Source organism: Xiphias gladius, chromosome 23, assembly GCF_016859285.1.
Source record: "Xiphias gladius isolate SHS-SW01 ecotype Sanya breed wild chromosome 23, ASM1685928v1, whole genome shotgun sequence".
NCBI classification, from domain to species: Eukaryota; Metazoa; Chordata; class Actinopteri; order Istiophoriformes; family Xiphiidae; genus Xiphias; species Xiphias gladius.
Genome location: NC_053422.1, coordinates 12,000,984 through 12,017,778, shown reverse-complemented (window position 1 = coordinate 12,017,778; position 16,795 = coordinate 12,000,984). Strand labels below are relative to the sequence as shown.

Below are 16,795 nucleotides of genomic sequence, written 5' to 3'. Positions count from 1 at the left end.
GACAGCAGCGTCAAGGTCTCCGCGCTCCCGTAGTGCAGCACACACACAGGGTATCTCTGAAGACGCGGTTCTGATTCCATCAACGCACTCTCCTCCACCAAGACCACTTCAGCCAAATTCTTTTATCTGTTGCTTTTATTTCAATCTACAAAACGTGGCATGGGCCTCGAACTGCAGCTTATAGGTTTAAGGTGAACCCCCCCCCCCCCCTTTATTTCCCAAAGACTGTAGCTGGCGGAAATTTCAACTTTTCCCAAAAACAAAAAACAAAAAAACAACAAAACAAAAAAAAGGAAGAGGGTGGGGTGTGTGTGTGTGTGTGTGTGTGTGGGGGGGTGGGGGGGTCGTTTTCCACATTGTTATGCTGACGTCACCGGCAGTGGATCCTATGCAGAGACAAAGCATGGGGGCCCACTTGACATTAAGTGCCGCAAAGTAGTAGACAGGCCCAGAACCTGCCTAATTCTGTCATGATTGTAACGGACGCTCATGTTTGTCAACCTTTAACCCGGTGCATTTCCGAAAATGACCGAGGGCTGAAGGCCAATAAAGCGAAAGTTTCCAATCTGTCATTCAGAGAGCACGAAGGACTGACAGACCTGCGCCCCAAGCTATTCCAGGTTCTCATGTGCGGCAAAAAAAAAAGAAAGGTAAAACAAGAAAGAGAGCTATCTAGAATAACTGCACACTTGTGATTTCCTGTGATACGCTGATTCTTCGAGGCTGTTTAGGCTCACATTTTCAGTAACAGAGTCACAGCAAGTGGGATTTCCGCTATAGGCCTATTGGATAACTACAGTTTATACTGTAATATTTTCTAATATACTGCTAAAGGACATAGATTTTTTAATTTCCCATAACTAAATTTGCTATTATGTTCAAATGGACCTTAATAACTTCATTAGACTTAGCAGTTTTCCATAAATTATAATTCTATTCATTTCTCTGCAATACCTTATCTAAGTCAAGTAATAACAATATAACCAGTTAAATGAGTTTAAGTATTTCATAAATAAATGTTTGTGTTGTTTGGTTGTTTAAAAAATAAATAAATAAGTTGAACAAAATTGTAATTTCATAGGAGTAATGAGTAATGTCGTAATGTAGTGGTGAGTTTAGCTTCAGCGAAAAACAGTAAAATTCTAAAAGCAAGTGCAAAGACACGATAATATGTACTGCAAGCGTTTTTAGTGAGTTGACTTTGTCATGTTTGTTTAATGACTTTCCAGTATTTGTTAGATTTGATCAAATTTGCAAAATACATGACTCTGTAGCATTTTAAACTTGGAACCCACAGGAGTGCTTTTACAACTTCAGTTTCAATATCTGCATTGTAACAAATTTTAGCGTTTTGACATCTGCAATCCCTTCCAAGCCTCCAGCTTTATGAGTCCGGTCATTTATGTTTGTTGCTTGACAGGCCAGACAAAATCCTAGTGACTGTTACATTCAAAATATCACCCCCAACAATCAAAACATTCATGTCAGGGAATACACTTTACATCCATAAGGTCCAGTTTACTCCCTGTGCAGCAGACGTGGACCAAATGACTAACAGAGGCCGCTATGCAGAGGTGAAATGAAACAGAACTCAAATGCCAGTTAGAAGACCAGAGTTAAAAGTGTAATGTCATGTTCTGGACTGGACTGAAAAATTCAGCAAATCTTATTACTTTAACCCGGGACTGCGATGAGAAGAATTCTTTTAAAATAACCTTTTTTGGGAAAACTATTCGGACAAAGGCAATAAATGTTTACAGACAGACACACACACACACACACACACGTATATATATATATATATAAAGATAAATACACGTGTAAATATATTTTGTTTATCCATTATAAACTAGAACCAGTCTTGATAAGAAATCACCAGACGTTAAACTTGTGTTACATCCACATTAAATCACCAAGATACAGCAAAAAAAATAACAAAGAGAGAAGGATAGAGAGCACAAAATTATTTCATCAAGCCTCTAAATCTCTGTGTGTACTCGTGACAGATACAAAGTTACTGTGTGTTCATACAAGTGGTACAAACAGGAATGCCTGTGTGGGACTTTATGCATGTATGTGTACGTTTAAACCAACTGCATGCACTGGTTTGGAGTGTGCTAAGATATTATAATTGATGAGGGATGGCAGAGCACAGTCTTGCCATGAGTCTATGAAATTTAGATGAATTAACAGGTTTGGGACAAGTCCATTTGCAGACAGATGCTCCAGTAAATCGCAGCAAGAAGTCAATTAGCCCTCTCCATCAGCCATATGAAGGCAAACTTCAAGAAATGTAGCAGTCACTCAAGACCCAACTGGCCATATAATTTATGAAACACAGATAATCTGCACAGTTATCATTGTACTGTATAAAAGTATAAACCTGAGTTGAATAACATGAAGCAAATAGCCTAAGGAATGAGAAAACATTGCTGAGACCGTTTTTCTCCCAAGACAAACAAAAACCAAAAACAAACCCAGCACAAAAAAATATGCCCCGATAGCGATGCAATATACAGTCAAGCATGACATTGTGAATTTCCAAATTAAGAGACAGTTAAACTGTCATTCGTCGTGTAAAGCTCCAGTGTCTATGGTGACAAAATCCTAGTCATCATCAGCTGCTCCACTTGCACAGAAATGAAAAACAACATCTGATAGAGGCTACATGTATTTGAAAATATAACGCGTAATGTAAATATTTGTCCTGTGAAAACACAAAGCATCGGGAAATAAGCAGATGCAAATGTTGGATGCATAAACAGTATTCTCGTTGGGGAAAAAAAAAAAAAAAAAAAAAAAGTGATCCAAAATGGGGTTATTTTTAAATTATTATTTCATTTGTATAAAATCCACTGGTTCATGGCACAAACGTGGACCAGCACCTGAGCCTTTATACTGTTGTGGGCTCCGCAGAAACATGTCATGGAGAATGCTTCCCATGCAGCACACAGAAAACAACTATTCATTTTCTTATTAAGTCAATCCTAAGACATAGTCTGAGAGTAGGGATATGCCACATTAAACCACAGCAAAAACCCCAAAGTTCATTCAGCACAATGTCCTTTCAAGCAAAACAGTGAATCACTGGATCATTCCTTTAACTGTGGCCACTGGGATACACTGACCATTTTCTGGTTAAAATGTAAATGCAGAAAACACATTCATGTTCAGCGGTGTTTGTAAAATGGAGGTAATTTTGGGCTCTGGTTTTACCATTTGTTTAGGGAGGCGAAGCTGTCACTTTTTGTGTCTGGTAACTATTGAGTTAACTTCCAGTCCACGAACTTGTCCATAGCAGCGACCTGAGCCAGTCAAGCATAGTGTAGGCTAAAGGCCAGACACCAAGGGGAAGAAGAAAAAAAAAAAAAAATTACCCAACTTTACTATAAAGGAAAAATTCAGATGACTGGGCTGCCATGGGCCAATTTGTTTATATAAGGAAATACTTGTCATGCATGTAGGTCATTTATCAAATTATGTCCTGAAAAAAACTTTTATACCTGCTGACTCTAACACATCTAGTCAGAATAGATGTATCAGTGTGAGTTGTTTACCACTTTAGGCTGAGGGTTGTGTTCTGCTCTTTTCCATCGCCATGGGCTTACTGTCACAGAGGCATGCACACTACAATATTGTGATATTTTAAAGGTAAGGCGCATGCTCGGTTAGAGGAAGGTTATATTACAACTAACGGAGTATCTCAACGCCCAACGTGGTTATCCCAGCAGAGATAGCTAAGTAATCAAATTATACATACCACAATCCTGCAGAATAACCTGGCATAATTCAGCACGTTGCATCACAACTGAGTGTAAATTAACATCAAAGACTTTAAACTGTGTCGGATATTGGAACTAAAGAAAATACAGGCCTAGAGCAGTCACACATGCATAGCCATCTAATCGCTTTATGCAATTAAAATGAACATCTCAGAGTTCCAATAAATATACAAAATCCTGTAAGTGCAAAACTAGACAGTATAAATGTCCAAAATTTACCAGAATTAAATTAAATTGACATGTCAAAAATAAGAGGTGAAAGTGTCAATGAGCGGAGGGCGGCAGGCTCGAGAAGCGGTGTGAAATATTTGGGTAAAAAATGGCTGGTGTGAGTCAGACAAACGTTTAACAAAAGTGCAGCTCTTTAAGAGCTCTATAAAGCTGCCTTTTCCCCGCTTTTAAAGTTTCCCCCATTTTCTATTGTCCAGTAAACATACTTTTAATGCGCCAAGGCAGTCTGCTTCTTCCAAGGCAAGAGGACGTGGATCAACCAAAAGAAAAAAAAAAGAAAAAGAAAAAGAAAAGAAAAGAAAAGAAAAAAGGAAATTAAAATTCAGAAAATATCACTGAATGTCCTACTCTTGAAATCCTGACTCTAGATTTGTTTTGATGCTGGGGAAAGACCAAATTAGAAAAATAAGTGTTTGAAGCCAGCAATGGTCGAGTTCCACATTTGTAAAATAAATTGAATAAAACATTTAATAAATACCACTACACCAGAGAGATCTGCAGTAGTTTTAAATTTTACTCTCAAGCAACAGTTGCTTTACATTAGGCCTAGTTGATGACAGCTCCCCTTTTTCTCAGCAAGAGCTCAGTGCCTACGCTGCAGCTCTGTTGCTCACAAACATTTCTGACTCATCTGAACCATGTTACTTAATTATTTTGTAGTGATAATATGGCTGCAAATGCATGGCACATAACCTTAAATGGCGTATGGAGGCTTCACGTTTCAACAAGCCAATAAAATATGGAGGGAATATAGGAAACTTAACAGGCTGCTTGTCACTTGTGAAAGTTCACAAAGGTCGCCATAAATCTCATACTGCAAAACTGCAAAGGCAAACTCTGGTAACTCTGTGTGTGTGTGTGGGTGGGTCGGTGGTTGGGTGTGTGCTCGTGGTACAGTGTGTGAGTGAGTTTGTGCACGCGCATGCATGTGTGTGAGAGTGAAGGGGCGAGTAAACTGTGAGAGGCTATGCATTCGTGGTGAGAGAGAGAGAGAGAGGGAGAGAGAGGGAGAGAGGGGGAGAGAGAGAGGGAGGGAGAAAGAGGCAGAGAAACTTGAAGGGGGGGGGGCGGCTTACGGAGGAAAAAGATGATGTGAGTCTCATTCGTCGTTTTGCTGCAAGATAAGTTGTTGAGGTTATGTACAAAAAGCGCAAGTGTTGTACTAATGTGCATGACGGCCATAAAAAAAAAAAAAAAAAAAAAAAAAAACAGAGGTATGCAGGTCCTTGCAACAATTAAATTACCATATGAGTAACAGGCCTAAGCACTGAGCAGGCTATGTTAACTTCAAGAAAACTAAATCCCATGCAGCCTCCCAAAGGCTAAATATAATAAATCGTAGATGAACACACTTCCACGGCATGCAGTTCACACAGGCCTACCTCGTGCCCCCCTCTTACCAGCACAGAAAGACGACGGATAAGTCAGAAAACTCACCTTTTTCAATCTACAACTCTTTCTCGAGGAAATGTTCTGGGAGTGAATGCGGTGGGATGAGGGCGAAAGCAGAATGAGGGACTGATTTGAAGAATTTTTTTCTTTTTTTTTTTTCCTCTCTCTTTTTTTTTTTTTTTTTTTTGGTGTCCAGATCCCCCTAAAATAAAGAATGTGAGCCTCCTTCCTGGGACAGATTGAGGGGGGGAAAGGATGTGAAAGGCTTGGAGTTAAAAAGCGCCGCTTGAAGCACTCAGCGCGTCTCTGAACTTGATCAGATTTTATGTGTCCTGCAGCGAGTCAGCGGCAGCCCCTGTGAAACTTGCTCAATGGCACGAATTTTTGGCTGAGCGGAAAAAAAAAAAAAAAAAATCTCAGGATATTACAATTACTGCCATCTCTCTTTCTGTCTTTTATTCCTCCGTCTTACACCCTATAGAGCTTTTGCAAAAAAAAAAAAAAAAAAAAATACCCCCCTCCCCTTTCAAGCGGCTTCAAGAAAGCCACATTTTGGAACTGCGCCAAGTACATTCAAGTTTTTAGTTAATAAGAGCCAAACTGCTCACAAAAGAGACAAATAACGCAGATAAGTCAACGATATATAAAGTACGATAGATAGATATCTAGAGAGAGAGATAGCGAGACTGCAGTTTGTGATTTTTTTTTTTTCAAATATGCAGGGCCTCTAACAAAAGTAAAACTTGCCCTCAAACTGTATTGAAGATTTTTTTTTTTTTTTTATATATATATCCACTAAACATGACAAACCAAATGCATGTTATGTTGAAGCATGTCTTCACTGATACAAACGGTTTCTGTAAAACAACACAAGTGGTCCACTAACAGTCTGAACGGAGCCTTGTTTTAAAAAAAAAAAAAAAAAAAAACTGCAGTAGGTATTATAGCCTGCTCAGATCATATTTATTTTTTTGATTTTTTTGATTTCTAAAACTGTTGGGGAGTTTCTTGAGGTGCATTAATCAGGTACGGCTGCAAAAGACACGCGCCACACATGCACGCATAGGATCTGCGCTTTAGTGCGCCGTTATACCTGCAAAAATAATGCCCGCGCGAGCCAATCAAACGAAGCCAATTGAGACGACCTGCCATCTTCAATCCCGAACGGTGCCAATCACCAGAAATCTAGCCAATTAACACCCTCCTCCGCGGTCACGTGTCGGAGGGGTAGCCGCGCGCCGATTGGCCGCCGTGGCACTGCCTCCCGAGTTCATTTATGTTCTGGGAGTGAGTGATTGACTTTATCAGTCCAAGGACATCATCCGCCTGGAAAGGGGGGGAAGTTTGATCCTCTTTCTCACGGATCGCAGTCAACGGGAGTTTCTTCTCCCAACTCTTTACGCATAGGATTTTTCCCCGTTTGGCTTGGGTGGTTTTTTTATTTTAGGATTTTTCGCAAAAACGTGGTAATTCTCGACACGGTGTCTGCAGCTTGCGCGCTCCGCTAAACTGGATTTTAATTTGCTTTTCTGTTTTCTTCCCGTCTCCTAAGTTTGCTTCAAGCTCACGACTATGCTGCTTGATAGCGGTCCGCAGTTCGCATCGTTAGGAGTGGGGGGTTTCGGGACACCACGGCACCACGAAATCGGGAACAGAGACCCGAGTCTGGGACTGAATCCCTTCACCGATTCCTCTCACTCCGCAGCTTTCAAAATCAGCCCCGTTGCTCACGACATCGCCTCCAGCCAGACATCAGCTTTCACCCCGCAAGCCACTGGATATGCTGCAGCCCTGGGACACACTCACGGCGGGCAGGTGGGCTCGTACGGCGGGGGAGCGTTCAATTCAACACGGGACTTTCTCTTCCGGAACCGGAGTGTCGGAGAGTCCGCGGCGCCGAGCGCCCAGCATGGGATCTTTGCAGCGTCGGCGGGGAGCCTCCACGGACCGCCCGGGATCCCCGACAACCCCGGACATCTGTTGTTTCCAGGACTTCACGACCAGGGGGTGAGCCACACTTCACCGAGTGGACATGTAGTTAACAGCCAAATGCACCTTGGCTTACGCGGGGACATTTTCGGAAGACCCGATCCGTACCGTTCAGTCGCAAGCCCTCGGACGGACCCCTACGGGGCTCAGCTCCACAACTACAACCATCCTATCAATATGAACATGGGGATGAATGTGCCGACACACCACGGTCCCGGGGCCTTCTTTAGATACATGAGGCAGCCGATTAAACAAGAATTATCCTGCAAATGGATAGACGAGAACCAGATGAACAGACCCAAAAAGACTTGCGACAGGACTTTCAGCACCATGCACGAGATGGTCACTCATGTGTCCATGGAGCATGTCGGCGGCCCCGAGCAGAGCAACCACGTCTGCTACTGGGAGGACTGCCCGAGAGAAGGGAAGTCTTTTAAGGCCAAGTACAAACTCGTCAACCACATCCGCGTGCACACGGGCGAGAAACCGTTCCCATGCCCGTTCCCCGGATGTGGGAAAATATTCGCCAGGTCGGAGAATTTGAAAATCCACAAAAGAACACATACAGGTAGGCACCAAAAAAAATAAATAAACAAACAAACAGACAAACGAAAAAAATAAACATCACGGTATGGCGTGCGTAAAATAGCTATTTGAAAAAGTGGGGCTCTTCTGAATAGGCATGGTCTTTCTTGGACATCGCTTCAGAGTTGTTGCTGCTGTTTTGGAGGGTTTTTTGTTGTTTACAGGGGCAATTTGAGAACTCGGGCCCACACTGATCACGCCGAGCGGTTCTCAGCCATGTTCCCAAACTGTCGTTTGCGCGACAGTGGCAAATTAGTGGCGGCTCAGTAATGCAGAAAAAAAAAAACATATATATATATATATATAACGTGCTTCTGTTGAGCAACTTTGCTGTGCTGCCGACCCTCGTTAATTCTGGGAGCCCAGGCGTCCTGTTGTGATACATAAAAAGGACAGATACTTCGCCCACTTGTCAAGAGTTGCAGAGCAGTAGCAGCATTGGGATATTTCGGCAGACTTGGGACCCCCGTGCTTTCTGAACGTCGTATACAATTACAACGATTCCATCTCTGCTCGAGATTATAGCCGCCCCCCCTCCTCATCCAACTATTGCATAGTGCAGAGATGCCCTGTTGATTCAGTGTTTACTATATAAGAGCAGACGCGGGCCAGTAGGCTAGTAGCATGGAGGAGCAGGCCTCCTGAATAAATAAAGCCTGACAGAGCAGCGTGTAGTAGTGGAGCTGTATCCATGTCGCCCCGAAAATGTAGGTTACACTGTTATATAATAAAGCTGGAGACAATTTACATCTCCGAGCTTGGGAGGAGGGTGGGGGGGGAGTTGGTTTACGTGTGGCGTTACAATAGGGGTTTGTTTGTGCGGGTCTACTGGGGTAATTCACGGTGTGTATTCAATCCTGCAGGTGAGAAGCCGTTTAAGTGTGAATTTGATGGCTGTGACAGACGCTTCGCCAACAGCAGCGACAGGAAAAAGCACATGCATGTGCACACATCAGACAAGCCATACATCTGCAAAGTGTGCGACAAGTCATACACACACCCCAGCTCTCTCAGGAAACACATGAAGGTAATTAACGTCTTCATTACTCCTTAAACACATTAACACACACACACACACACACACACTCCACCCCCCACCCCTTCCTCCTCTTCCATAGATAGGGACTATCACAACTTCATGTATTTCTTTATAGCACTGTAATGGTACTATCATGCTACAAAAAAAACAACATTTAAGATGTCATTTAGTCCACGAGTGACACTTAAAGTCTTGGTGCATCAAACAATTGAAATATTGTAGTGACCGAGTTGTGAATATTTCACTTGTCCGTCATTATTTGATACTAGATTTACATCTTTGTTTGACAGAGGTAACCTGCTCTAAAAAGACCAGCGTTGCAATTGTCTGTCTACCGATATGATTTAAAAATCACTTTGAGGAAAAAAAACATTTTAAGAGACGTTATTTTCACGTCGGTGTGGAAGTTGCCGTGCCTCTTTCAAGTTTGCTGTTATAGTTGCACCATAAAATCCAGAGTTAATCCGCATTTGAGATCAACACCCTTCTATCAAGCTACTTTAAATGCGCTCTTAGAGTGAGTGAATATTGTACGCAAGTCTCATTAAGTCACTTTTTTTTTTGCAGGTACACGAGTCTCAAGGATCTGAATCGTCTCCAGCAGCAAGCTCTGGATACGAGTCGTCCACGCCGCCAGTGCTGGTCTCAGCCAGCAGCGAAGACCCGACAAAAACACCGCCGTCAGCCGTACAAAACACGTCTGGCCACAGCGAAGGACTGGCACCCAACTTTAATGAATGGTACGTTTGAAGTCAGAGGAACAAGCTCGCCCTCAATGTGGACCACGGGGTTGAGGATAAATGAGGCTAAAAACCTTAAAAAAACTATTCCTGTTCACTTAACACATACACACACGCGCGCACACACACACACACACACACACACAAATGGGATTGGGACAACAACAACAACAACAACAACAGGAGATGAGAGCAAAAGCCAGCACCAAGCAGGCCACGACCGTTCTCAGGATCACGAAATTTGACTTTTATTCCGCAGTTTTGAGTAAATCAAATAAATCACGAATAAATAAACTTAATACTTTCTCAGTATAAATGTTTTTTTTATCTTTTAGTTTACAGATTTCAGAAAAAAATGTTTTATTTTTCATTTTATGTATTTTCTCAAATTTTTATTTAAAAAAAAGAATAAAAAAGGAAGATTATTTCATGCTGTTTTTTATGACGGTGACAGGCTTATTGTCGCCTCTTCAATTGATTGTTGGAACTTCAAACAGTCTTAAGAAACGTGCCAAAGTCTTTGTCATGAACTTGAACACAGAAAAAAAAAAAATCATAAATAAATATTATACTCGTGAATGTATTTCCTTGTTTGATGGGGTCGAATCTGTTGTCAACGTCCGTTTTCAGGTGGAGAAATGTGGTATTAGGTTACGATTGTTACCGTTGAATATAACGTTGCCTTTTGTTAATACCGTTGTAAATACATATCCATGATGCCATATTTATCAATTTGTAATTTAATTATGGGTATAAGTTCTGAAACTTAAATGATATTTATGGAAATGTTTTCTAACAAGAACTGTACAGTTTTGGTCATAACCAGCTTAACATTGAACAAATGATAAACCCTAAAGCTCCAACATTGCGATTGTATTCTTCTGTTTTTTTTTTCCTTTTTAACCAATAAGCCTACATGTGTCTTATTTGGATCGAAGAAATCATCTATATGAATATTATGGATTTGTCTATATATAATGCAGATTTTTTTCCGTCACTTTTATTTTGTTTATGAGACCATTGACATGTAAAACATTGACTTCGTAGAACTGAGTTCAGTTGAGCTGAGAAGATATAAAAGGGGTTCTGTTGATATCTTTATTTTTGGTTAAATTTAAACTTCTTTTTGTGTGTTTTACTTTTATAGAATCAGAAATAGACGTCAATTCGTAGCATAAACTCGGTATCGGAGAAAAAAAAAAAAAAAAAAGAAAAAAAAGAAGAAGAAGAAACCCATCAGCCTATTGCACTCCTACACAGGTCTTAGGGGAGTGTGCGAAATTCATGATTTCCAAATCAAGGTGACAGTATTTTTTGAGTATTTCAAATTCGGGTCAAGCACCCAAATATATGCGCCAGTATGGCAATCTTTATAGTTCCAGCAGCGTCTTTGTGCAAGTATGTTTAAATGTGTGCATCGGCAACAATGGAACTGTCACAACACAGTATCTTCAAAAATAAAAAAAGTTTTTTGTCTGTCAGCTTGCATTGTTTTAAATGTAATTCTTCTGTGAAACTAAGCGTGTTATTTGTTGTGGTGTTGCATATAGAGCAGTTTGATTACACATTTGCTTGTTTTGTGTGAATTACTTGTCAAGATGACATTTTTTGTGTTTGACAAAATTTAGTGGAAGGAATTCTAGATCTACTTGGGTTGGGGGAGAATATGTTCAGTGGTTTAAAAAAAAAAAAAAAGGAAAAAAAAAAAAAAAGAGTTACAGCATTGCATTGTAACCTATTCTCAAGAATTAAATATTATGCATACACAAAGTATATTGTACTCATATGAGAACAATTTCAGACCACCAGCACTACTTTTAAAATAAAATGTAAAAAACGGTACCTCGTGACAGTGATATATGAAATAAGTTTATTTAAATAATTTAAGGAATATATGTTTTATATGCTATTTTCTATACCTTAATTTAAAAGAAGTACTTTTTCTTATTCCCACCACCTTTCTGCCCCATGTCCAGAGGTCAGAGGAGAGAGGAAAAAAAAAAATCTGATGTATAAACAGCTAGAATGTGATGTAACACTTTCTGGGAGAAATGGGTCACACTCCAAGTTATTCCTGAAGAGCAAAAATGTTTTACTGATGAACTGTGTCACTGTGCCACATTGAGGCAAACCATGTTACAACAGCAGGCCTATGCGTTAGCCTATCTAGCTGCCAGCAGCAAAGGTCCCTTGTACTTTTTAGGCTACTGTATGTTGGTTGATTTGTTTTACCAACTATTTATGAAGATATGTGAACGGAAATTTTGACTGAAATTAAAAAAGACATTATGAAAAGCTACTTTCAGACTGCGACGTTGATTATTATTACCATGTTGTCCTGCTCCCTGCATCTTCATGCACACAGCCGACAGTGTTTGACATGCTGTTTGTGTCAGACTGGTAGGAGTCACTTGAACTTGACACTGATTAAGGCGCCATCTTAGTATCTTTGCTGTGTGTGTGTGTGTGTGTGTGTGTGTGTGTGTGTGTGTGTGTGTGTGTGTGTGTGTAAGTGAATGGGGAATACTGGAGGGAGCAACTTAGAGAATCGCTTCTTGGCAGAAAGTTGCCGAGGCGGTTTATCTGGGGAGGTGGGTCATTGGTCCACGGCTAAAAAAGAAGCATATGCAAAGTTTTGTTTTGTTTTTTAAATTAATTAATTTTTTTTTTTTTTTTTTTTATTCGAGCGCTTACCAATCATAATCCTAACGTCCAGACTGGAAGACGGGCAACTGAGGACACTGTGTGACCGTGAAAGTGGAGTGGGGGTACGTTGCCAAAAGTGGCGCTGCCTCAGCGTCTCCCACTAGCCGGTTAACAAGGAACCGCTTCATAAAAACAACCAAAGGAGTTACCACACATCAATGGACGCCATAATAAGCATTTAAACGGCGAAAAAAAATAAATAAATAAATAAATCAGCCTGATTCACAACAACAGCTCATGCAGAGGCCTGAAATCTCGAATATCATACAGCGTCATTAATCCGGTGTTTTAGAAAACAAATGCAGGGAAATTTTAAAAATGAGAGACTGCTATGAAATAAACCAGGAGTATTTTTACATCCACCCCCCACAAGGTGCTTGAAATCCCCCACAACCCCCCCTATATCTTTCAGCTATAAACAGATTTAGGAATATTGATTCAGATTCTATTTTTTTTTTTTTTTTACTTTTGCGCAAGCGCACCCCTTGCATTCCGTTTAATTTCACCCCCCCAGTCCCCACCCCCCACCCTCCTCCTACCTACCCCCCCCCCCCGCCCGTCTAGGCGCACATTTCAACTTCCTCCTCTCAGACACCGTGACGTCAAATAACCGAGACCCGGCTCCCTCCGAAAAACACGGCGGGCACAAGCGGAGGCTGCATTTTTACGCAGGCACCCGGGATGTGGCGAACAGAGAGTGTGGGCTGCTCTCTGACCGGCGACTGGGTGCTTCATCGAGAGGGAAGAGGCTCAATATGATCGTGAAATAATTAAAAACTTTAAACGTATTTACATGTTAAACACGGATCACGTCTGTGCTCCCTCGCCACTACATCAGATTGATGTGGATTTGGGTCATTATGGTCGCTTTAAACCGGTCGGGTCGACTGCGATTCTGCAAATAGGTTCTCTTACTTTTACGTGGGCCTGAATTTTACCCTCCACCGGGAGTAGCCCGTGTTATTGCCCCCTGGCATGTGCTTCATTGCTGACGCCCAATACAAGTCATCGTGTATATGAGAAAACCAGAGCAGGAGATTTAATCCAGAAGCAAGCAAAAAAAAAAAAAGAAAACATGAAAGGCTCCTTTTTTTGTGGATTCTCAATGGATTAGAAAGCAGTGATGGTCACGTGGAAGCAGTTGTGTGAAGACTAGCGGCTGCATCCCAACAATGCCCCTCTGCAGCTGACTACAGCTGGCTCTGAGTTAGCCGACGCTGGCGCTCATTCATCCCCAGTTATCATATGGACCGCTATACCGAGCAGCGGTGCGCGGACCCGGAGGACGTCAGCTGACTGTTGGCGGCGTGCAGCAGCCTATCATCTCTCTCTCTCTCTCTGTGTGTGTGTGTGTGTGTTCCTACGGGTGTCTGTTCGCACCGGTGTCGGGGGGGGGGGGGCTTCTCCTAGCTCGTGCCTGCCGCTGAAGTTTGATAGCGGATGCATTTGGTCACCGCCAGCCCCTTTACCTTCCCACCGCCCCCGTCAGAGCGTTTGCTTGCTAAGCGGGGGGAGCGCGCTCTAAGAGGATAAACAGACGCAGGCAGGTCCCCAACGCCCTTTGTCACGCAACGGAGGCTGGGATCTTAAAAAAAAAAAACCAAAACAACCCCCCTCCCAAAAAAAAAAAAAAAACACAGTGGCTAATTCACCACTCATGAATGATTTAGTAATTAATAGCGGCAACCTGTACGGAGACTTTATCTCTGAATTAAGAAAGTACCCCAGTGTGCAAAGGTTGTAACTGCACATGCAAAGACTGCCTATTTACATTCGAGGGTTTTCTTGAGCACTGTTAACGCCGTACAGCGAGTGGGGCTCTGCAGCGTGCAGAGTCTTGCTCGAGGGCACTTCAGATGGGCACTCGGCCCTTGATCTGAATCTGAGACGTTCTGGATTTAAAAAAAAAAAAAAAGGGGGGGGTACAAGACCAAAACTTGCGTCTGCAAACACACCAGGGTTATTCAGATCCCCCCCAATCACCGCTTTCAGTGGCCAAGACGCCGCCAAATATGAATCCCCGTGAATGAATCCGGTCCTCTTGCCACATATAGCAACGGAGCAAGCCAACACACAGCTGGGTTACTGTAGACCTGCGGGGCAGTCGTTCCTTTAATCGAGACATTAAGCCTGCGCGGGCAGCCGGAACACTTCGTCGCCGCACGCACCGGGACAATTAGACTGAAGTGAGATGGATTGGTAACATCATACGGGTAAATACGGCTTGATAAACAAATAACTGCACAAGAGCTAACATACACCTGATAATTGCTTGGCGAGGGGCTTCCACTTGCGAGGAAGTTGATGCGCTCTGCCAATTATCGATGCTTATTTCACCTCCAGCGGGGTGTTGAATATGCATTCACCAAGTACCTTAATCCACGGTGTGTTTCATGGCTCTTGTGATGCAAACTGATTAACACAATGGCTTTTGTCTTTGAGTTCAATTATTCTTCAATTGACTCCTAACAGACATTTACATACCAAATTACGCCGCGCACTGTGGCCCGCGGGGCATTTATACTGCCGATGAGGAAATGAGTGAAAGTGGCCGGCCTGCCAGTGCCGAGACGTTGCAAAAAATGACGTGAAGTCATCCGAGGACTTCCGCTCAGGCGGGTCGCACTTGGACAGAAGTAAGCCTGATTAAAAAATGAATTAAAAAAAAAAAGTCTAGACAGATTACCAAGTCAGTCAAATGCATTGGTCCCCACTCTGTTACCACGGTGAGCCGCCAAATGCCAAGGTTGAACACAAAAAAACCAAGAGGTCTTCACCATTAGATTTATAGTTGATGGTGTCCTCCTCGCGCCATCTTTTAGAGCCCCGAAGACACACACAAAAACAGCCACCTCTCAAATAATATTTCTTCTATGCTACGGGCTAGAAGACAAACCATTAGTGGCATGTCCAACAGGAGACGGCGCTAATTCAACCAACATCTGGCGGGGTGTCAGAAACTTGATGAATTCCTTATCAGAGCAGGCACCGGAATCAACGCTAATAGGTCCCCGGAGTGAGGGCTCCGGCAAACGCTCGTTCAGCAAAGCAGATGTTCGGCAATTGAGCTTTTGCGTTTGTCTTTTGACAGATATATTTTCAACACGTTTGAGAGGTGGTAAGTGAGCATTTGACATCCCTCTAATGGCCCGTTGCCCTGCCCTGAGCGCTGCGGTAGTGATGCCTCCCTCAAAACCGGTGCAAACAACAAGAAGCCGCCCCCCCCCCTCCTCCTCCTCAGAGGACTGAGGACTGGTTTTATGAATCACTGAACTTCAGGTCACTGGAGAGGATGGAATGCTGAGGTTTAAACTGTTAAACAATGCGTGCGCTAAATTATCACCGTCTACAATTAAACCTTTAATTGAAGCCACAGCACACTGTGTGCTTTGGCTTCCATAGCAGCAGCAGCAGCAGCAGCAGCAGCAGCAGCAAAGTCAACAAAAAGCTGCATTGGTTTCAGATGGCGCGAATGGCGTAACTCAGCACTTTGAAGAAACTTTTCACCTGAGAGCCATTTCGTCGCGGGACAGCCTCCAGCTCACAGGACGGGCCCCCCCCCCCCCCCGAGGGGACGGACGGCAGCGCTCACATATTCATCACCCTTTCAAAAAAATGAAGAGGACAATGCTCGTTAATGTCCCCTGTTTCCTCGAGACAATGAAGTAGAATTGGGGAGTGCCTGTCCATTATTTAAAGACGTCATTCATGGTATCTTTTCTTTTTTTTTTCTTTTTTTTGCGCTTGCGCAATTCTCTGAGCTGAGTTTCAGCGACGCTCAAACTTACTACTGCAACATCGGGGAATGCGTGGGACACACAGCTGTTTTATTATCAATACCCACGTTGCACAGGCGCACAAAGACATGTCCCGTGAGACAGATGAAAATAGATAAAGAAAAGGTAGAGATGGGGAGATAGAGAGATAAAGAAATAGGTAGATAAACTGCATGAATGAACATCAATAAATAAATACACCGTCTATAGTATTTGTTCCTTCACAAAACTAAAAGACGTTTCACTACCAGGAGACAGAAACACAACGAGACAGAAAAGTGGCCTATATCTCTTGCACATTTCCGATTTGTGTCCCAGAAATGCCACTCAACGCGAAAAAAAAAAAAAGGCGAGCTCTTGGTTGCATAATGTTTGCGCAATCTTTAATCCGTTATGGATATGCATGAGGCAGGGATAGCACCATGAATAACAATCCGCTTGATCCTGCCACAGGCCGCAGCACGTGCGTGCGCGATTGCTGGCATCACACAAGCATAGAAAAAAAAAATAAATAGAAACTTAAGGAGTAATTATCCTTCATTGTTTGTTTCTCTT

The 16,795-nt window shown here is 42.5% G+C and overlaps 2 protein-coding genes across 9 annotated transcripts in view; one reads left to right on the top strand and one right to left on the bottom strand.

Annotated features, from left to right (window-relative positions):
• zic6 (zic family member 6) overlaps positions 1–16,795 on the bottom strand; it is a 69,574-nt gene that overhangs the window by 28,391 nt on the left and 24,388 nt on the right. The window lies entirely within an intron of this gene.
• zic3 (zic family member 3 heterotaxy 1 (odd-paired homolog, Drosophila)) lies at positions 6,725–10,674 on the top strand. 2 transcript variants are annotated; one of them, XM_040120450.1, is made up of 4 exons: positions 6,725–6,871; positions 6,958–7,962; positions 8,843–9,006; positions 9,586–10,674. In XM_040120450.1, the coding sequence occupies exons 2-4, from the start codon at positions 6,978–6,980 to the stop codon at positions 9,766–9,768; spliced, it is 1,332 nt and encodes a 443-aa protein (XP_039976384.1). In that variant the 5' UTR covers positions 6,725–6,871; positions 6,958–6,977; the 3' UTR covers positions 9,769–10,674. The 2 variants fall into 2 exon arrangements, with proteins under 2 accessions (XP_039976384.1, XP_039976383.1); XM_040120449.1 differs by having other exon boundaries at positions 6,725–7,962.